This window comes from Ambystoma mexicanum, chromosome 3p (assembly GCF_040938575.1).
Source record: "Ambystoma mexicanum isolate Mex_15411 chromosome 3p, UKY_AmexF1_1, whole genome shotgun sequence".
In the NCBI taxonomy this organism is placed as follows: Eukaryota; Metazoa; Chordata; class Amphibia; order Caudata; family Ambystomatidae; genus Ambystoma; species Ambystoma mexicanum.
In genome coordinates, this window is record NC_090925.1 from 639,743,098 (window position 1) to 639,766,235 (window position 23,138).

At 46.5% G+C, this 23,138-nt stretch overlaps 1 protein-coding gene across 5 annotated transcripts in view; it reads right to left on the reverse strand.

Moving 5' to 3' along the window:
* CSNK1A1 (casein kinase 1 alpha 1) overlaps positions 1–23,138 on the reverse strand; it is a 155,964-nt gene that overhangs the window by 86,892 nt on the left and 45,934 nt on the right. For 3 of the 5 annotated variants that reach the window (XM_069651399.1, XM_069651397.1, XM_069651398.1), the window contains exons 3-6: positions 12,752–12,878; positions 11,244–11,342; positions 9,266–9,349; positions 6,169–6,308 (exon numbers count right to left, since the gene is read on the reverse strand). In XM_069651399.1, coding sequence (XP_069507500.1) covers positions 6,169–6,308; positions 9,266–9,349; positions 11,244–11,342; positions 12,752–12,878 — 450 coding nt within the window. The remainder of the gene's footprint in view (positions 1–6,168; positions 6,309–9,265; positions 9,350–11,243; positions 11,343–12,751; positions 12,879–23,138) is intronic. The other 2 variants (XM_069651401.1, XM_069651400.1) reach the window with 1 other exon arrangement.

The window sequence follows — 23,138 nt, forward strand, 5'->3', positions numbered from 1 at the left end:
CACACCTTTCCTGCCCACCCTACCACCCTTCCCTCACAGCTGCCATTCACACTCAATTGACACCTCAGCCAACACTATCCCAGATAGACCTCTGAGCCAAAACAGACCTAATGCCCCACACTCTTGACAGGGGATGATTACCCCAACATCAATCCCAATCGCCTCAAACACAACATACTACTAGGCTATCCCCCCACCCCCTCAGTCAACCCTAACTTCACTACCCGCAACAGCAGATTAGGCACTAGACTCCATGTCACGTCCACTAAGCCATAACTCCCAAAACTGAGGCTAACAATAAGGACACTGCCACTAACATACACAAGTCCCCCCTTAAAGGGAGCTCTACTTCATGTCAGAACCCTTGTTGCTCATCCAACAGAAGTCGCTTACATCATCCTATCAGAAAACCGACTTCCTTGCCTCAACAGAAACTTAGTTACACGAGGCAGCAGGACCCTACCTAACCCTCACTGTCCGCAACAAATAATCCATCCTCAGAGCTGACAGACCTAATGCTTGCGGAGGAGGTGTAGCAATCATATTTAAATCCTCATTTATTTATTTGCATTTGTAAAGCGCGCTTGCAGCCCATAAGGCATCGAGGCGCTGTTACAGACAATGAAGGACTTATGATTTACAGACAGGTGACCGAAGGTCTCATAGTTGCACAGGAACAAGCACAGATGCAGGAACTGACATTTGCATATTCATAGTGGAGCGAGAGGCAATTTAAACAAAGAGCCTGGTTTTGATGGCTTTGCGAAAAGCTTGGTGTGACTCGATCAATCTTAAATGGGGTGGGAGCGCGTTCCAGTGCATGGCTGCCTGGGTGGGGAAGCTGGAGCCACCAGCACGCACCTTACGCGTTGTGGGCGTGACAATCGTATTGGCATAGCGCGCTCTTAAGGGTCTTGTGGCAGTGTGCTTGGTGATTCTGTGTGTTGGGTATGGAGGGGCAAGTTCGTGAAGGCCTTTGTGGGTGATGGGGCAAGAGTTTTGAAGACAATTCTCTGACAGGGAGCCAGTGTGCCTGTCTTCTGATTTTCGGAGATATGGTCTCTTCTTGCGGTACCTGTGGCTGCCCTCAGTGCGTTGTTTTGGACTAGCTGAAATTTAGCAATGTTTTTGTTGGAGGTCCCAACGAGAAGGGCATTGCAGTAGTCTAGCCTTGACCCGATAATTGCCCTAGCAATGGTGAGGCAGTTAAGGTGGGACAGAAAGGGCCTGGCAGCATTAAGGACTTTGGAGTAGTAGGCTGAGGATGCGGCGCTGGCATTCTCCAGTCTGTCCATGGACAAATCAGAGTCCAGGTAGACTCGAGTGTCTTAGACCTCAGATCAGTTACCCCCACCCCCCCACTTAAATCATGCAAGCACCTCTCTGTCAACTCCAAACCACACCGAAGAGTACGACTACCATTCATTTAATATACAGACCCCCAGGTCCTCCTGGTACCTTTGAGAAAGACATCACCTCTCTAATAGCCGAGAACTCTAAACCCTCAGCACAAAATATCCTTGGTGATTTTAACACAATGACGACACCCCAGCATCCTCGCTGGCCAATGCTCTAGCTGAGCACGACTTCACCTAACTCAGCTCTCTACCTAGGTAAAATCATTGATTGGGTTGCAGCCCTCAATTGCAAAATCACCTGCAAAACCCTCCAACCTCGCGCCTGGACTGACCACTACCTCATATCACTTGATATTAACAACCCTAATCTCAAACAGTGCCCCCACGCAGAAGCCTGTCCTACCAGAAATAAGCGCAACATTACTGCGGAAACCCTAATACCCCTGGTCCTCCCTACTCTAAATACACTCCCAGCCACGGCTGACCTCGACCTATTAGTTAACGCCTACCATGAGGCCATGACCAACGCCATTGACGCTATCGCCCCAGTAAAGTTGCGAAAAGGTAAACCTAGAGCTCACCTGAATTCCTGGTACACACCTGAACTCAAAATACTGAGAAAAAAGAAATCCAAGATGGAAACCCTCTGAAAAACTTCACCATCGTCTGAAAATAAAACCAATCTCATGACTGTCTCCTCCCTTTACAAAAAGGAGATAATCCAGACCAAGAAGGATGCCTAGAATGTTAGAATAAGCCAGTGCTAAAGAACTTTTCACTATTCTAAAGAAACTAGAAATTCCAAACCCTCCGACGGACACTTGCGTGAAAGACAAACCCTGGTGCACTAGCGTCCAAAATGCCCTTGCCAACAAAATCACAGGGCTCCAAACTAAAATTGAGGACAAACAACTCACTAGCAATAATCCCTCCAGTCCGAACACACCTCCTCCTACAAACACCATCACTGGCTTCACGACATTCAAAAAGGTAACCATACCAGAAGTCCAAAAAATCATAACTTCCTTAAAAACATCAAACTGCAAAGGGGACAGCTGCCCTGCCCAGATCATTAAAGATGCAGCTCGAGATCTCTCCCACTTCATCTCTAAACTAATAAATGTATCCTTCTCCACTAACTCCGTACCTAGTAACCTAAAACAATCATGGGTTCTCCCACTGCTAAAAAAAACAATCACTAGAACCGGCCATTACCACCAATTACAGACCCATCACTACTGTTCCCTTTCTGTTAAAAATCCTTGACAGAATAACCTACCTGCAAATTCAGGATTATCTAGAGACCAACCAACTGCTAGGAATACGTCAATCTGGCTTTCGACCTCAACACAGAACAAAAACTGCCTTTGTTGACCTCAAAAGTCTGATCAACGATATTAAAGATCAAGGTAATGCCGCCATCCTACTCCTAGACCTTTCAGCGGCCTTCGACCTAGTCGACCATAAAATACTCTGCAACCACCTCTCATCTGCAGCGTACTTCTGTCCCCTCTGCTGTCATGTGGATACAATCCTTCCTGGCTACACAACCATGCACGTTTTTCATCAACGGCAGCAGCAGACCCCCATCCCTATTACCTGTGGTGTCCCACAAGGCTTGTGTTTCCCCCACACTGTACAACGTTTTTATAAAGCCCCTCTGACATCTTGGACCATCTGGGTATCAACTACGCAGACACCCAGATACCCCTCACCATCTCAGGTAATTACAGTGCTGATGTCCTCAAGATAAATGAAATCTTCATCATTCAGGCATGGATGGCCACAAATGGTCTCTGCCTGAACGATGAGAAGACTGAGCTTCTCCTTGTCGGATCTCCCAACAACTTGCAGAAACTTGGCCCCAACTACAACATTGACGGTAACAATTCCCATTGTCAAAAATGTGAAAACCCTTGGCTTTTATCTCATTGCTAATACTAAGTTAGCCAAACAGGTCAATATAACAGCCTCAGCCACTGCCTAGAATGGCAAATTGATCAGGGCCTGCAGGCCTTTCCCATCCACCACGCTGGCTAGGGCTCTCATACAGTACAAACTGGACTAATGCAACAGCCTCTACCTAGGTGCCAACCAATCCGTAATCAACAAACTACAGGTACTCTTAATGTGCTATGAGCAGCACTAAATATCCCCAGGTGAGAGCACATCTCCACCTCTACAATATCCTGTAAATGGCTCTATATTCAACAGAAAAATTGACCTAAAAACTATGCCTCACCTACAAAGCCTTAAACCACCTAGCCCCACCCTATCTCACCAACAAATTCACCTTAAAATCGACTACTAGGGTTACCAGATCGTCCAACAGACTATGCCTTACAGTGCCCAGACTTTAAAAAGAGCTGGAGGTTCTCGCTTCACGGTCCTGGCCTCTCAACTCTGGAATACCTTACCACTTAACATCAAATCAATCGAATCATTTAAACCTTTCAGGAAACAAGTCATTGGCTGGTTACTGGAGAAAAGTTTACTCTATCATTTTCTATCTTACACCTGACGACCCTGCCTTACTATAACAATGTAAACTGTATATACTGTACATATGGCACATATGTATAACTGCAAATGTATATATTGTTTTTGTAAGCCGTCTAAAAACTGCACTAATGTATCACTGCAAAATATATATATATATTGTTTTTGTAACCTATCAAAAACCACCCTTTTACCTCTGGAGCGCTATATAAATAAAACAAACTATTTCAAAAGCAAACGTCATTTTTGGGCTGGTTCTATTCTCCAAAGCAACTTAGTCAAAAGAACATCTTTAAAATATTGTTTTAGCTTATGAAGCGCTTTCGCCAAACTGATGCACAATTGACAACAGTAAACTATTTGTGAGAAGGGATGCAGGAAGTTGAGTACAATTTTGCTCACAAGTATACAGGAAATGGGATTGTAGGCAGGTGAGGGAGAAGAGCAAGTTCTGAGAGAGTTCAAGTTTGTGAAAACGAAAAGAGGCACAAGGAGGAATTGAGACTGCGACCGGAAGGTGAGAGACGGAGTGTAAAAAGATAAGATATGGAGGAGCAGCAAGACCATGAAAGCACAAAGGAGGACTAGAAAGTGGAACAAGTCAAAACCAGAAAGGAGACAAGAGGAGTGATGGAGGTGCGAGTGAATAAGGTAGAGATGAATAGCAGCACAAATTCAACAAAGTGGTGTAAAATGAGCGTTAGGAAGACTGACTAAAAAGGGCAGAACAGTCAATACGGGAAAAAGTGCGACAAGGGATATAAAAGGGCATGCACATCCAAAATTAGAGATTTAAACGGCAGATTCGAGCCTTGTCAGAAACAATAGATTCCAAACAGAAACCTAGATTTTTAGCAGCAAATAAGAAAAAATACAGTAGGAGGTGGGGGAGTGGGTGGCAGAAAAGAGGTAGAGTATTAGCTGGAGAATTTTTTTTTTTTTTAAGCCAGCCAGGATGAGATTTCGGAAAGACAGTGAAGTGAAATCAGAAAAATCAAAATTTGGGCGTCAAGAGCATAGAAATGAGACTGAAAGAGGAAATGTCAGAAAGAGGAAGTGTATAGGAAAAAGGGGATCAAAGAGAGCCTTTGGGGGACTCCGTGGTGTGGGGAGAATCATGGAAACGGACCAGGTAACAGCAGGAGCCGTATGATAACTAAGAAGCAAACTATTTTAGAGCCAAGCCTGAAAAGCCAAGGAAGGAATGAGGACAGAAGAGAAGGACCGTTTTAAACTCGCTAGATCTGAACGAAGATTGCTAGGGAGAACCATGCAGTGAGAAGGGAATTTGTGAGAAAGAAGCAGTCTCAGGATGAGCAGGAAGGAGCCCAGAGTGAAGAGAGGGTAGGGTTTAGATGAGCGGATACCTGTGAGGAGACAGCGTGCTCTAGGTATCAGGTATTAATATCCCCAACAAAAATATCGCTGTAAATATGGCTGTTTGGTTCGCCATAGGCGATACTTTTATTGGGGATATTATGTGGGAGCGGGTTGTCCCCCGCACATTTGATGCTGGGGTGTCCCCTGCAGGGTCCATTGTGAATTTCGCCGGAAAAATATGGAGATATTTTTGTATCGCAATATGTTTGCGGCAGAATTATCACATGGAACTGTGCTCTAGGAGTTGAAGGTTTAGATTGTTATTTAAAAGAATGGGATCAAAAGAGGCAGTAGAAAGAGGTTTATTAGTCGGGTGAGATATGGGGGTAGGAGGAATAAGAGGAAGTGAGGTCCCAAATGAATGCTTAAGGCATTCAGGATTTTAAATCATCAACGGCTTACGCCACCTCGCACAATTATTCATTTTTTGGCAAAGGCCAATAACGGCCCAGCTTTAGTACTTCTAAAGCACATAACAAAATAACAAATTAAAAGGATAACTGGAAACACTAAAGTCAGAGCAGAGTACATTTATTTGCAGACGTTAAAAAACTGCATTGGAATAAAATCCAAAATACGTATACACGATACTAAAATGACAAAACAACGAGAGCCAAGACTTCAGAACAAAAACACAACTGAGCAAAAAAAACGAATCATAGCAAAAACAAGTTGAAGTGCAATCTTACAATTAACTAAACACTACTTTGAAGGGGTTTCATGGGAGCATAAGATTAAATAGGCAGGTACGGATTAACACTGAAAAAGGTTCTTTTCAGAGACAATGTGCTCACAAACCCAAATGAATGGCAGTATAGCAACCAAACCCATGTAAGCCTTTTAGAAGTCTTGCCATATTTCGAGGAAACAAATGCAGAGCAGTACGGTTTTAGGCACAAATATCTGTACAAAAAAACCAAAAAAAACTCACCTCTGTTCAATGCCCAGGTGAGCATTTATGCTGGCATACCGGGCTGTACCAGTGAGATTTTTGTCTTCTCGGTAAGGTATGTGCTGTCTCGTTCGGTTATCTCGGTATTTTTTGGCCAGACCAAAGTCGATAAGGAATAACTTCAGAAGAAGGGAAAGAGATCAGCTTTATTTTACATGAGCTTTGTTCAAAATCGTGCACCCAACATAACATTTACTACACGGATCTGTGTTAATGTTAATAGCATCAGACAAAACTGAACTGTTTGCTAGTGTTCATATAACAGGCCTAGGTAATGTACTATCTAACTCTCAGTTCTTGCATATTGAGTGGGTGAGGGTTATTTGGGGTGCGCTCGATGGTGAACTATTGCAACTAGGTCGGTGCAATGTGTCTATTGGTATTAACAACTGTCCCGTTTTGACCAGACAAGCACGTTTTCACATAAACTGCTAGATCGCTGCAAAAATCATCATTAACCAACATAGCATGTGCTGCAAACAACCAAAACAAACTATACATCCAAGTATTCATTTGGCATTGCGAAATGAAATCATTGGCCACAAAATAAACTCCCAAAGTGTATATACTAAACTGTCGGTCTTCACCAAATGAAGATGGCGAGCTACACTCGAAGACTGATCAGCTTTTACTGAGCTCGAAAAGACATGGAAGGGTGGGAACAAAAGGCTAGCGATACACTGGATCAGTAAAGGTTTGAAAACGACTGCAGTGGTCATGCGGCAATCACTGCATACTAAGGAAACCCACAGCCTTTGTATTTTAGAACGTCAACAATTGCATGCATGGTGTTTCCAAGTCCTTCCTTCGGGGCTAAGTGGACGAAACTGATGTATTGAATACAAAAATTCACAACCACAAATAGCGTTCAACGCAGAATTCAGGCTTCACCAGAAGAATAAACGGTGCCGCACAGCTACTGTGATCCTAATGTGCAGAAGCGTACTTTGAGGGACCAGTATTAGATCGATGGCAACTATGTTGCATTAAAAAGCATACTTTAGTCGAGCCCTTTAATACATTACAGCTATCACAGCATGGTATATTTCTAGTACGCAAAGGCACGCTATTACATAGACAATTCAGTCTAGGATGTTACAAGCTGGCAATCTTTTGGGCACAAAATTTCTACCTGCAATAGCCTAAATGCTCATCATGGTCAAAATAGGACAATGCACTAGATACCACGATCAATTTTGTTTTACCAGCTGAATAGAAGACTGCTTTCAAAGCAGTTTAATATCTTCAAGATAAGACCCTCCCATAGTCGAGAGCCCTGCTCTGGAGAGGTAAGCAGAACTTTGCCAAAATGGTCAGCGTAAAAAGGGCAATATCGCTCATTTACCTACCTCTGGTCAAGGTAAACAAGTTAAGTGCTTTAGCAATTTAACGTCTTCCAGGCGGCTTTTAAACATTTCAGTTTAAACACGTTACCACGGTTTCTGATTGACACATAAGGGTGGTTGCAAAATAAGCGCACAAGATTTGTGCATGCAGGGACTGCCCTCAGACCACGTACAAATTTTTAAATTAGCAAATCACTCGTTATCCAGTCGCAAAAGGAATGAATGGAAACCGGCCACATTATAGTAGAGAGGAATCCAGTGTGAGTTGTAAACAAAATTCCATCTCAGTTTTAGGTAGGCCATCCATAAGGAATGGAACCCAAGAGCATGGACGAACTCTGGATAGGTTCAACCAAAAGAGCAACTGGGTAGGGGGCCGAGGTTAGCAGAGGTAACATCAGCCACAGATGGTTAACTTCAGGACTCTGGAAATCTATGTTAGCGCAAGCATTCTAGATTCTGAAAACTACTGAGATGGCCATTTAAGTGATACCTGCAACAGAATACTGCACCAGCTTACTAGCCCATGTAGTTGGTTATTGCGTTGCTAAACTAAGCATTTAGCTGAAGGCAGGCATTACATTGTTCAGGTTTAGGTCATTGACATATGACCATGCGCTTACTTTAGAAGACCGATTTACATTAGTGCGCCTCATGGCAGGAGAGCATACAGTGCGCCTCATGGTAGGAGAGTATACAATGCACCAGATGCAATGTGACAAACTAGAAACTGAAGGGACTTTTGCATTGATTTGGAAAGACTGGTGCAAATAATATAATTATGTTTCTGGCGGGCTGCAGCAAGTATATTAAGTGATTTGAGGGCAGGAGCAATTACAGCTGTGCAAAAGTGGGGGTAGGACAGGGCAGCAACACAACTTTAATGAAAATGGAGAACGTTTTCCCCATAAGGGGGAGTTAAATAGACAAAGATATGGAAGAAAGTCTTGATGGGTGCCAGTTCAGTACAGCCCTAGACTTGTCTCGCAGGCATTAGAAATCTTTAAAAAAAAAGCAACCCTACACAAATAATTGGGCTCTTCAAAGTCAGCTGCAATCAAAAGCTGAATACTTTTGCTGGACATTTAGAACCAAAGTTGCTAATATAGTCTCCTTTTAAACACTGATCACAAATGTAAAATCGGTTACTTTTCCAATAAACGGCAACAGCTAGTAAAGACATTTTATTCAGGGCAATCAATTACTTAATGCCTAAAACCACCCATAACGAAACATCCATGAACATCTTAAAAACACGTAATCAACACGCCACAAGCGGGCAAGTAGGTCTAAAACTTCCTAGCTATAACACCACTACTTTCTAGTTCTAGTATTTAAACTAAAATGATTCATCCTGATTTTAACAGTTTGGCAGTAGTGACAGCTCAGAAGCATGCTCGTGATCAGTTTTCTGATTAGTGCCATCTGCATAAAGATGGGGCAGATAACCACTTCAGTCATTTTAAACTCACCTGTGATTACGTTTACAAATTACCTTACTTTCAGGGTCATGCATTATAATCAGCTCCACATAGCCTTTGCGCAAACATTCAAGATCTGGTAAGCAAACGGCACAGGGCAATTCTTAGTAATGGTTACATGTTTGCCAAGTATGTCTGAATAATGCCAACATAAGAGGTGCTTGAGCAAGGCCTATCTCCTGGGGTGAAAAAAAAAAGTAAATAAGCACATGAATTTGGGTTTGAGGTTGGAATAGGAGAGTTTCAGACCTGGTTTAATCCTGAGAAAGATGGGTCCTGAGAAGTACTAACAGTCATGCTTCTTTTCCTCTTCCCCACTGGAGATTCTAAACACTGAATAAACAGAGGGTGGCAGTGCATCAAACAGGATAGCTTACATTGCAACAATGGCCGGCGCAGACAGGCAACACCGAGGCATTAGAGAAAGAACAGGGTAGCCAAATGCCATCCTTCTTCCACCAAGCGCTAAGTTTTATTTAACCCGTTTCGTTTCCAATGAAAATCAAAAATGTAAAAAATAAATTTTTGCAAATTTGAATGTAATAAAACAAGCCACCAGAGTGACACTGCCTTAAATGAGGATGGCGCCAACAGTTGGAAGCCACGACAAGTAACCACATAAAGCAGTTATTTTACAATAAGCTGCCCTCCACCCTCCAAAAAAATATACCAGGCACAAAAGGAAATCTTCAGTAAGGAAGAGGTAGAAGGCATTTAGTCACCTTTAAGTTAACTTTCTTAAGCATGCAGGGCTCAAAACTAGCAGAGCTGTAAGTTCACTCTGAACCAGGAGCAAAGCGCTCCAATGAAAACCAATTTGGAACACTTCACATTTTAATATACTCTACTGGAACAAGATTACCACTAAAGGCCAGACTTGGAAAAAAGGGATGACTTAGTCTGCAAAAAAAGTACATTAAAAAAAGTTTAAAAAATATAGACTATCACAAAAGCCTATTTAAAACCCATCTGCTATTTTAACTGTTAAACTCACAGGCAGCAACCAATATAAATCACCTGCAACATTTGTTTAGTTTTAATACATCCCATACAGAAATCTGGAGAGAAAAAATTACCTACACAGGCTTTGAAGCAAATGGGTTGTAAAAATATGCAATCCAAGCAGGAGCATTTTCAAGCCATCTCTACAAATACTGTTCTGTCAGCCAGCATGGAGAAAGACGCGAGAAATTGGCCAACAAAAGAAAAAACCCTTGTTGGGGAGCAGGGATAGAAAAGAACACCCACAGCCCAGTTACACCGTCCAGCCTCACAGAATTGAACCTATCAGTCTGCTTTCCCAGTTTAAGCGAGCAGTAGAGTTAAGGGTGAAACGTGGGAAAGCACAAGAAACTGCAAGGTGATTTTTTGTGTGCACCTTGCTGTGTGCGCAGTTAGTGACCAATAAAATAATGGTACTCAAGCTTCAGTGTGCACCCCTCAACACCGAGCAGTGATATTCCTGGTTAGCAACCAATTGTGAAATGGTATTGGACCCACGTTGGCATTCATACAGGCAAACAAAGGTAAACATTTTATTTTAGCTAACAGTGCCTAAAATCAGGTTTAACATTTGCTAACGCATCGACTGGAGAAGGACAAGAACTTGGCAATCTTGCTTCCAATATAAGTGTACATTTGTTCCACAGAAAAATAATCTATTAAAAGTTAAATGCACAGCATGCTCAGATTTGCTTTGCCAACTGCTGCCTGTCTGCCCAAGCTCAACATCCTGAAATGAAGGAAGCACGTCAGATCAAAATAAACAATTTCTCAGCTGAAGACATGCAATACCATTTGATTAAACAAACTCCAATTTTTTGAGGAGTCGCATTAAAAACCCAACTTGCTTTTAACGCGAAAGCCAGTTCAGAAACTAAAATATGAAGCGTGTTTATTGGTGGTGTTAAAAATTCAAAGTACAAAAAAAAGCCAGTGATATACTGTAACTAGGAAACCAGTTAGTGAAACATTAATGAAGGATTAAAACTTAGTTCGAAAATATTGGCACAGTAAAGTTTTACTGAAAATCAGAAGTGAACTACCCAATGACCTCAGAAGCCGAGTACAATTTGCATATGATTTGTTATAACCATTCATGCTTACCACTTTGCTATACCAACTTTTCAAATAAAGTTATCAAACTCAGTGATTCAGAATAAAGGACATGCCACCATAATCTAATGCAAGATCCTTATGGGAGTCAGAGTAAGCGATGAACAATTACCTTATTACAATGACGCCCGATACCCATTAGGAAGTTATCTGGTTTTATGTCTCTGTGTATAAAATTCTTTGTGTGCACATATTCAATTCTACTGATCATCTGAAAAAAAAAAAAAAAGAATCAGTTCAACATGCATTCAAAACGCATCTCCAAGAAAGCATCTGTTCGCTTCAGGGTATTGGACCAAGACCGGACGCACTTAGGTTACATTTGTGCAGTTGAAACATACCCCGACAGGCAGGTGGGGGGCGGAGGCGGATTCCCATTTCAATTTTGCAAGCTTACAAGTTCCCAAACCTGTAAAGAGATCTAAGGACTGCAGTGTAGCGATTTACAAATCCAAACATTTGCCGCTTCTGCAAGTGTAGCAGACTACACATTGAGGGGCAGTGCAGGGGGGAGACGGGAGACTGGTCAGAGTTGTCCACGTTCTCTCTTCACTTTAAACATTAACAATGGCAAAAGCAAGGCACAAAATGTGCCCTCGCCACTGCCTGCACTCCCCACTGCCAAGTGATCACTGACTCTTGGCAATTAAGAAATGGTGTGGTGTGTGACGTGGCAGTGACATTTTAAAGCTGGCTACTGGCTTGTAACTTCAAATTTCACCTCTGGTTAAAGGTCTGCTAAACATTCCACATCTTGAAGAGCTGAACGATTCTGCTTGCCCCGACTGCCAAAACGGTGACCCATTTGACTATACAAGTTTCCTGGTACTAGAGGACCCACTGCGCTAATTCAGCCATTATCACCCGCTCCACAAGCAGTAACGGCCCAGGGCCAGAGTTAATAGGGCTGAGTGAAGCAAGGGCCTGTAGCCGGACAGATAGCACAGCGAGTAGAGCGTTCGCTTCGACATCCGTACAGAGCCTGCTGATGCAGGTTCGAATCCTGGCACTTAGCCTTTCATCCTTCCGAGGTCGATAAATTAGCACCACACCATAGGAAATAAGCAGCGCTCAGATACCTGAGGGTTCGAATATATAAATAAACAAGGGCCTTTAACAAGGGTCCCGGTGCCATTACCACCCGGGGAACAAGTGCTTATGGCCATTAGCTGGCCACCACAGAGCTAGAAGATGGTGCTTCAAGCAGAGACCCTCTTCCATTTCCATGACTGGCAACAGGAAGACTGAGAAGCAGTGGATTGCATGCTGAAGAAATTCTGTAATCAAGGGTAGGAGGAACGGTAAATCTAGGGTTTGGGTGGCGGGGGGATGCTATTGCAAGCGGCAGTAGGGTAGCTTGGAATGCAGGCTTGGATCATGGAATTCAGCCTGCAAACCGAGCAACCCCATTGGTTGAGTCTCTCCCCCTACCCCCCGGCGCTAATGGCCAAAAGTCGCTACTGCAAAATGACGAGCCATTTGTTAAATGTGGATTAGGGGATGGAGCAAAGCCTTATTCTGTACATGCAACAAATTTGGATTTAAAAATATTAAACAAATTTTAAATCTAACCAGGGAATAACAAAAAGCTGATTGAAACCTGACTTAAGTATAACTAACCTGATCAGCTAACATAAGTACGGTTTTCATTGTGAACCTGCGGGAACAAAAGTTGAAAAGGTCCTCCAGGCTTGGTCCAAGCAGATCCATGACGAGAACATTGTAGTCCTTCTCTTGGCCATACCACCTGCAATAGATAGGGTGATGCAAAGAACGTGGTTAATGGTTTGCTACAATTAAATCCTACCCATCAGAAAATCCAACGCTGTCCAGCTCGCCTATACACATTCTTTAAATCACATGTGCACTGTTTTCCTATGAAACCCCTTTAACTAATTTTAACTTTCCAGCCCATGTTAACACTTTGGGTCAATTAAGCAGATTTGAAAATGTATCCATCCTTGCAGAGGCATATGATTAAATAGGTCAATCACTTATTTGTTTACACCAGAGTCAAACACTGCTGTGAATAAATTAGTAACCAACATCAAACGTTTACCCACCCATTTAAGCCTTTGAGTGTGGGAGGGGTCATGATCACAGGATAATTACCTACGACCTAGTTACTGTCAGAGGGGTCATCCACACAATCGGGCCACTACCAATATTTGAAGCTCAGTGAAGTACACACTGACCGCTAGCCATTGACTGGTGAGACTCTTAGCAATATGAAATTGCATGCTCTGTTATGTTTAGAATTGAGGCGGCACCCGACTATGGTTTGCTAGTATAGTTTGCAAACCAAAATGTATCACTGAGAAGCATATCAAATAAAAGATGATTTTCATGCTGCTCTTGGCAGAATGTATGGAATAGTGTCTATATACCAGACTTACCAGGTTACTCATCGTAGTGACCACCTCACTCCTAGTCCATAGTCCCCTTTCCGCCATACTTGTGGGACATCTCTCCATCCTGTGGGACGGGACCACTTTGTAAAAAGCATCCAAATGATTATTTTTTTCAAAAGTTTGTCCCTCCTCTTTCCTGCATGGGGCCCGGCACGCGGCCGTAACCCTGCCCACCTTAGCTCCGCCCAGCACATCGCCCATCAGTACTTTTCTATCGCCGGGTCGCAGACCTATTAGCAATAACAGAGAAACCTTATTAGAGGGGACGGCGGGCATATGGAGAAAGAGGACTATGAACTAGGAGTAAGGTGGTCACTACGGGGAGTAACCTGGTAATACTCCTACGTCCCGTCCCCTTTCCTCCATACTTGTGGGAGATTCCCAAGCACTCCTTACAGAACTACGGGTGGCTAGAAATACCCCTTACTGAAACAGGTTCTTCAGCACAGCCTGACCAAACTGAGCGTCAGCTCTAGAGCTCATGTCGAGACAGTAATGCTTACAGAAAGCTGATGGGGACGCCCAAGTAGCTTCCCTAGCGATGGACTCCCGGGGGAACATATTTCTGAAAAGCAACCGCGCCAGGTGCGCATGGATACCTTTAGGAGGTTTCAGCCTTTGGACGGTGAAAGACTGATGCAGACGGCAATCCACCTGGAAATAGTTGCCTTAGACGCCGGCTTTCCCTTGCCCTGAGGGTTACCACAGGTCAAGAAAAGTTAAGAACTCCTAAGCTTGGAAGTCCTGTCCAGGTAGAACTTAAGAGCTCTTCGGACATCAAGACAGTGTAGCACTCTTTCAGCCTCTGAGGCAGGGTTTGGAAAATAAACGGAAGGGAGATCGACTGATTCAGATGGAATTCGGTCACTACCTTCGGTAGGAAAGCCGGGTTTGTCCGAAGGACTACCTGGTCCTTCTGCAAGACCAAGAAAGGATGCTGCACCAACATGCCTGGAGCTCACTCACTCTCCTAGCTGACGTAACGGCGACCAGAAAAGACACTTTCCAAGACAAGTACTTGAGGTCTACCGTAGCCATTTGTTCAAAGGGTTTATGGCACAGCGCCGTCAGGACTACATTTAGGTCCCATGGCGGGTGCCGATTACGCAATGGAGAATAGAGGCGTGTCAAGCCAGCAAAATGCCTCTTCACCACTGGGTTAGAGAATAACACAGGTCTGTAGAAAGGTAAGCGGAAACCGCTGAGAGATAAGTCCTGCATGACAGAACATGAACCCCTGACTCTGCTAAGGAGGACACGAAGGACAGCACCGTGTCAATCGTGGCCGTCCTCGGAGTCAACTTCTTCTCCAAACACCAATGACAGAACCTGAGCCATTTACTCCTGTATCGAGATCTGGTCGAGGATTTCCTGGCTGCCTGGATAATGCGCATGTTATCCGCAGACAAACTCAGATGCTCTAAAGCATGGGTGCACAACATACGGGCCGCAGGGCAGTTGCGGCCTGCCATGCTCTTTTGTCCGGCCTGCGAGGCACAAAGACTTTCCTAATGGAGGGCGGCCCGCAAGCAGCATCCATTAGGAAAGTTTGTCGTCTTCTGGGCCGGACAAAACACTGGCCCTCACTGGCTCAGCACACACGCAACACGTCGCTCCTACGAGCCATGTAGTGCGTGTGTGCTGCACCAATGGAGGGCCAGCACTACAGCTGGCGTGGATAAGGCTTGATGCCGGAAGGCATTTCAGCCTTGGACCACACCAGCCGTAGTATGATTCCAGCGACTTCCAGCTTACCTGCTTTCCAGCACCGGTAAGTGGTCTGTTTTGCTGTATGTGTGTGTTGAGATGCGGGGGTGGGGGGGGTGTCGGATGTGCATGTTTGTTGGAGTGCAAGTGCAGTGAATGTTGAGATGCAGGGCAGGGTCTGTATGTGTGCATGCGAGAGTGTGCTGAGTTGGGCGAGTGGGGGTTTGGGTCTGTATGGGTGCATGTGTGTGTTGAGTTGGGGGGTCCAACTGTTAGTGTTTGGTTGAGGGTGAGGGAGCCATGGGGCATAGTGTTGCACTCCAAGAGTGAACCCAATAATAAAGCTAAAACAGGCAGAGTTAAATTAGGCTTTAATAATTAGGCTTTTATATAGCGCTACAAACCCTCAGGTATCTGAGCGCTGCTTATTATTACCCACGGTGTGTGGTGCTCATTTATCGACCTCGGAAGGATGAAAGGCTGAGTTTGGCCCCGCCGGGATTCGAACCTGCGTTAACAGGCTCTGCACGGGTGTCAAAGCGGGCGCTCTACTCGCTGTGCCACTTGACCGGCTGTACATCCTTTGCTTTTTAAGGAAACCTGACTCAACGAAGGCCATACTCCTCTTGGGCAACCCAAACAGCAAACTATAGCAGTCCAAAATAACGGAATGTCCAATCTAGGGTCAATAAAATATATATAAGTTAAACAGACGATACAATAACTAAATAGAAATAAATCATAACAATGGAAAATGTGGAAAATGTGTAGTAGAAAATGTAAGTTTGAAATGCAAATAAAAATTGTTACCCCTCAAAAACTTTTTCCATGTGTTTATTACAAATTGGGGGTTTAAAAAGCCTGCTGCCACGCCCCGCCTACCGCCCCCATTTACTTTTCGGCCCACTATAGCCCTCATGTAAGGTACATTTGGCCCTCTGTCAAAATCAGTTGTGCACCCCTGCTCTAAAGACTTGTGCCGCCGAGCTGAGCGTTTGTGGGGAGGGGTGCCACATCTGTTCCCCTTGGTGTAGAAGATCAGGTTACCAGTAACTCCCGATCAGCGGATACGCCGACAGGTGTTGAAGTTCTGAGAACCAAAACCTGGCCGGCCACCAGGGAGCCATCAGCAGAAGGAAACAGTTCAGAGAGTTCTTCTACTTCCAAATTGCTCGATGAACTAGAGGCGGGAAGGCGTAAGCTCTGTTGTGCCATGGAATCTCGAGAACATCCCCCTGGGAGGAGGCTCCCAGCCCCCTTCTGGAGGCATACTGAGGAAGCTTGCTTACCGCCATAGCGAAGAGGTCCACCTCCAGTGTGCCCCAACGTGAGAAAATCCATGATAGGACCTCCACCTTCAACTCCCGCTCGTAGCTGACCACTGACTGCCGGCTGAGGGCATCCGCTGTGACATTCAGCTGGCCCGGGATGTGCACTGCATGCAGCCAGACGCCATGAAGCACGGCCCACTCCCAAATCTGGATGTACAGGTCCATGAGAGGGTGGGGGGGCGGGGGGGGGGGGGGGGGGGGGGGGGGGGAGGGCAGGGGTTAGAAGACTTGGTGCCCCCTTGCTTGTTGATGTAATACATTGAAACCACGTTGTCCATTCTTATGCGGACCACCAAGTTGACAATGAGCGGTCTGAACACCCCAAGCGCCAGAAAGATCGCCAGAAGCTCCAAATGATTTATGTGCAGGAGCTTGTTCTGAGGCGACCAGAGGTCCGAGACCCGAAGAAGATCTAAAGTCGCACCCCACACCAGAAGGGAGGAGCCCGTCGTGATCGGCACCATGGGGGCTGGGTCCTGAAACCCCGGGCCCACTGACAGGTTGCTGAGAGATGACCACCAGTCCAGGTCCACTCATGGAATCCGGAATCATCATCATCAGCATGGAATCCGGATCCACTGCCTGACGTCATGAATTCCGAAGACCCATCTGGGTCCGTCTCATTTTGAGACTAGCAAGAGGAAGAGCCAGTACACATGAGGCACAGAAGCCTCTGGAACCACCAGGCTGACATAAGCTCCGACTGCGCAAACATCTGACAGGTGGCCAACAGATCCGCCATTCTGTCCCCGGTCAGATACACTCTGCAGTCGATCGTGTTCCAACGAAAACCCAGGAAGATCAGGTCCTGTGAGACTGTCATGGAGGATTTCTGCCAGTTCACCGACAGCCCAAGATGAACAGCAGGAGCTGAAGGAGAGACTGGAGGTTGCCCGCTGCTGTCAACGGACAAGGGCTGCGTAAGAGCCGAGGCCAAAAGGAAGCACCCGAAACTGGAAGTGCTCCTCTCCCAAAGAGAAGCAGAGGTATCTCCTGTGTGGATTCCAAATCAGGATATGCATGTACGCATCCTGAAGATCCACCACGCGGAGCCAATCCCCCATCTGCAAAGAGGAGCATATCTGGCCGGGCGTGATCATCTTGAATTTCTCTTGGGGTAGGAAAATATTGAACTGGGAAACGTCTAGGATGGTGCGCAGGCCAGTCTGGTTGGGTTTGGGCACCGTAAACAGCCGGGAGTAGAAGCACTCCCCTCGCTCCCCAAGGGGAACGGGTTCCACAGCTCTGAGGTCCAGAAGTTTCTGAACCTCAGCCTTGAGGGAGGGTGAGCCCAACAGCTGAAAAGGAGGGGTGGGATAGGGGGTAAAGGTAAACAGAAGCCCGCTCGAGCGACAAGACCCATCTGTCTTCTGTGATGGTCTGCCACGCCTCCCAATGAGACGCAATGCGTCCTCGCACCGGGGTCTCGTGCGAGCGCTGAAAACCCTCATTTGGCAGGTTTATCGGTGGCGGTGCCACCTGAACCTGATGAGGAGGCTGAGGAGCAGGAAAAAAAACAGTGTTGTCATCTACGGCGGTTATTCCCCGCAGGAGTATCCACTCTGCGAGATTTGCGGTCGAGGAAGCCCCTAAAACCAGAGGAGGGTCGACTTTGCAACACGGTCATCCGCATGTTAGCTCCCGCCAATATCAATTCGGTGTTGGGCTGCCTAAGCTGCAAGGCCGAGTTGGCGAAGATTTTCCTCCCGAGGGAGTTGAGGAGCTTGTCCTCCTTACCCAGAACCAGAGTAGCCGTCGTGGAAGAGGATGCTGCAGGCCTGAACTACAAAGTGGCCGCAGCCACCACCGTAGAGGAGGGAGGCAGACAAGACGACAGAGCCACCTCTTCCGAAGAATGCAGCCTGTACCTCGCGTCAATCTTTTTATTGACAAAAAGTCCCGAGTGGGGCTTTTCCCAGACTCTTCGGACCTCGGCCAGAACGTCCTTATGCAGGAACAGGCCGGTACGCTCCAAGGGAGACAGGGTGAACGCCCCAGAAAGCACGCCCTCCTGCGGAGCGGGTGCCTCGGGCACCGGAACATCTAAGAAACTCATGATGTCCAGTACCTGGTCATGTAAAGCTCTGATAGAGCGGGGAAGGTCCTTGTTGTCCTGATCGCCTTGAGGGTCATCTGACCGGTCAGGATCCTGCCGAGCCATGTCAGGCACTGCCTTGTCCACTGGGGACAATGGAGGCAAAGGCGGGAGAGCATGGGGGGTTCAGGGGGGGCACCACGGGCAAGGGAGATGCCGGCGGAACCACCTGAGGAACGTGGAGCCGGAAGCACCGGTGGACATATCTCCTTGAAAAGCCCTTTGAAATATCCCCATGGGGTCGGTGCGCATAAGTGCTTGAAATGTACTGAAAAAGGCATCCTCAGGAGATTGTTTCGGGACCCGAGGAGGCCTCTGGGGTGGACAAGCCCAGGGACGTAACAGGGAAGGGTGCCACACCGGGCCCTCCACCGACGTATCCACATAAATTAAAGGAGCTGCCCCCGCAGGCAACGAAATATTGTGTGGTAGAGGCATCCGGGCGTTCCAATCATAAACCGGCCGGTAAGGATGCGAACTGCGGCAAGTGAGGAAGAGAGGCAGGGGTCCCCGTCGATGGATCAGGGGTCTTAACCTTACCCTTAACATAAGGAACCTCGGCCGAGCTGGTACTATGAGGCCTGGAATGTTTTTGTGACATACAAACCACCAACTGAGCCTTCGAAGGAAGGACCTCGGCACTGCCGGTAAAAGACCACCTTTGCTTCTTTGCCCCCTCAACAAATCTGGCGCTTTCACCGGCCTCTCAGAACTGTTGGTAGCTTTAGCCTCAGTACGAGGGACCTCGGACCTAGGTCCGGTAACAGCCTTTTCTGTGCGGGCCTCGAACATCCGTTCGGTAACTATAAGCCCAGCCAAGGCCTCGGGGCGCACCCCGGTTTTATTTGAGGGAAGCGGACAGTCTCAGAGCGAACTCCGATACCCCACAACTCAGTAGAACTGGGTCTACAAACAGCCCCCACAGGAGGGGCCTCTGAGCATACTCCAGTGTTCACAGGCCCCTTACGGAGACCCTCTGAGAAAACACTGGTAGAATTATTAGGCCCAACGGGCACCTCAGGGCAAACCCCGGTATCAGAGCAATCAACGCCCCTCCCAGACCAAAGGAACCCGGGAAGGTATCCCCCGGTCGGGGTGCCCTGAAAAGTAAAGAACTTACCGGGCATTTTTTCTTCTCGTTGATGAACGCCTGAAAATGCAAAAGGAGGAGTTCGTCGGAACACCTCGGCCCACCGCTCCAACCGACGCTGAAGTGCCCGGAACGAAAGGGAGTCACCGTAAAAACAGGAGTCCCAACGGTGTTCCGGACCTCGCTAAGGGACTGTGTCACGAACAATCTGGAAAGTCTAATTTGGAAGACAGACTAGTAAAACGATAGCGAGAGCCAGAGAGGAAAAAAGGGAAGAATGCAAGTGCATCCAGCCCCGATCAAGCCGAGAAAAGGACCGATGGGCGATGTGCGGGGCGGAGCCAAGGTGGGCAGGGTTACGGCCGCGTGCCGGGCCCCGCGCAGGAAAGAGGGACAAATTTGAGAAAAAAAATGTTTGGATGCTTTTTACAAAGTGCTCCGGTCCCGTCCTACATGATGGAGAGATGTCCCACAAGTATGGAGGAAAGGGGATGGTACGTAGGAGAATGCAGTGTTGAATGCACACTGGATTCTGAATCATGTACTCTCCTGCCACAAGTTCTGCCAGACAGCAAGCTTAGCCCTGGAACCATCATTCACCACTGTCCATTTCCAACTCAGTCTCTGCCCTCCCCTGGTGATGGGTCACAATGGAAAGTGAAAAGGGAGCTTAGTACAGAGCAAGCTTTCACACTCCCATTAGCGGGTAGCTTTAGTTTGAAGTACTTTGAGGACATACCTGCTGCATCAGAGGCAAAAGAGGTGCTAGTGACAATGTTACAGGGCTGTAAAACGTCATTGGGTACCCTCACTCTGGCCCTTAATTCTGCCAGTAGGTTACAGACCAGGTCAGTACACGTGCTTGGGTTGTAGCAATTCATGATCGCATATGGACTTCTAATGGTTGATGAAAAGGTCTATGTGGATGACGAGCTCCCTTCTGCCACCTCTTCCTTTTGTCTCATCTCCGTCTGCTAGCCAGGAGTGGTGTGCTGCCAATGATCTCTGCCTTAATGCAAGTAAGACAGATTCTCATTAGCACACCTGCTCCCTCCTTTCCGGTCACTCTGGACAGCCTCTTCCTCTTTCTGGCCCTCTTCCGGCTCCCACCTGTGAGGATAACGAACCTAGACAACATCGACTCCACAGTCGACTCACATCTCGGACGTTTACAACATGTCACACTACAAGATACACCTCAGAGGTATTCTTCCTTTACTCTCCTTCCCCCCGAAGCTCAGTCTCTCCAGCGCTCTTGTTCTCTCCAGGCTGGACTACTGCAACAGCCTTTCTAAACCTGCCTGCGTCTACTCTCCACCCTCTGCAACTCATCCAAAACAAGACTGAGACTTGTCCTCAAGCCCAGTGATCTCTCTCCAGGACTGAAATCTCTGCACTGGCTCCAAGGGGCAGCGAGGATTAAGTTCAAAACCCTCTGAAGGGTCCACAAGGCCTTCTGGGGCCTAGGGCCTCAATACCTTCAACTCTCTTCCTAAATATCTTCCCTCAAGCTCTTTTCTCATCCGCCTCCAACTCCCTCAAGGTCAGTAGCTTGTCCAAGGAACGAGTTTGGTGGTAGATCTCTTCCTTCGGCTGGGGCCTCCTCTGAACAGCCTCTCTGAAACAGGGAGAGGCATCTCCGCTTCGGGAAGCACCCCAAGACCCTCTTTTGCTTGTGCTTTCTCTCATTTTCTCCCCTGCTGAAACGACACTGGTTACCTGGCTACCCTCCGATATTGGGCCCAGGTCCCCTCCCCACCAGTTGCAAACTAATATATGCCCAGAGGTTTCTAAAAACCGACCCGGGATAGAACCTGTGTTGCTCTGTGTCTTGCTTCCAAGGCAAGCACGTTGCCCCGAGCTATCCTCCCCTGGCAAGCCCTGCACTCTGGACTGTTTCTGTATCCCTATAGCCCCCTACCAGACACCTGCTGTCTGCACTTGCCCTTGACACCAGCTGGCCGCACTTTGCCTTTATTTTATTGTTTATCCCCTGCACTGCCCCCTCCCCCCTTAAGATCGGTGTCTCAGTCTTCCCTCCATTGCCTCTTCGCGCAATGAAACACGTGTATAGATGCCATATAATGCCATATATCAATGGAACCCAGAGATCAAAATTTCTGGAAGGCATTTGCTTGCAGCTTACAACGGCATGCTTTACTTGCAAACTTCAAGGAACTTGACACCATACAATAGAATAGAAGTATGCCTATACGTTTTAAACTCTATGTGTTTAATGCAGGTAAATGTTAGCGAGTAGGAGAGTTGGAGAAGGGGTGTTCTGTTGGCGGTTTCAGTTCAGTATACACTGCGCTGAGCTTTGGTGAGTGTCGGACCAGGCGAGACCCAGTGTGCTGTTTGTGTGTGGATGATGAGGATTATGATGCAGTGTGATAAAGTGTGCGCGGTTTGCTGGGCGAGATGGTTGTGAGGTTTTGGGTGGGTTGGGTATGCAGTGATTTGAAAGTTGGGTTAGTGGGGTCTGTGTCCTGGTTCCAATACATCTTACTTTTGAGTTGTATTCCTATGGGTGGGGTTGTTGCAGATTTCCTTTAATGGCCGTCTGAGTGGTTTGTGATGGCGCAGCACACTCCCAGTTGTCTCCCTATGAGCATTTTATAATGTGATTGGGGAGAAATTGGGGGTACCCAATTTCTCTCCCTCTGGTGTAGGAGCTCAGGTTAAAGGTTAGGAGATATGAACCATAGTGGAACATATATCAATCTCCCAAAATGTGCTACACATTTGGAGCAGCCTCTCCACAACCATAAACAAGCAAGTTAAAGTATTGCTCATCAGAGATCAAGCTATTCCCAGAATGTGGCCAGCTGAGGTGGGTGACTTTTCTGCCAGCGGAACGAAATTGACCGATTTGTACCAAAATAAACACTTTGCAGTCGGAATCATGGCAAATCTGTGGTCGTTACTGTAGATATATATTTTTTTAACTGTAGAAGCGGTCGAAACTTAGTGCCTCAAACGTCCATGCTCCATTGACAGAATGAAACATTCAAATTTTTTTACAACACTGACAGAAAACCATAAACGTTGGGAGTGAAATTAATTCTTACCACCATGTTGGCCACAGTATGAAAGCACAATTGCGAATGCACCCCTAGCAGTCAAGAGTGGTGCCGTTTTATGATTTGGGTGGGGATTCCCACCGCAACAACACGTGGAGAATTGAAGTTTGTCTGCAGATTCCAACAATGCCACTAGAAACCTTGGATAATTTCAAGTAAAGCAAGCCAATAAAGTGGATCGCTATGGAGAGTGAAAAAAACTGCAGCTCTGTATCCAGAGAGAATAACTTATAATGCACAGTACAATAAGCAGCTGTCTAGGAGTTTACTATAGAAAGTCAAACATTCCT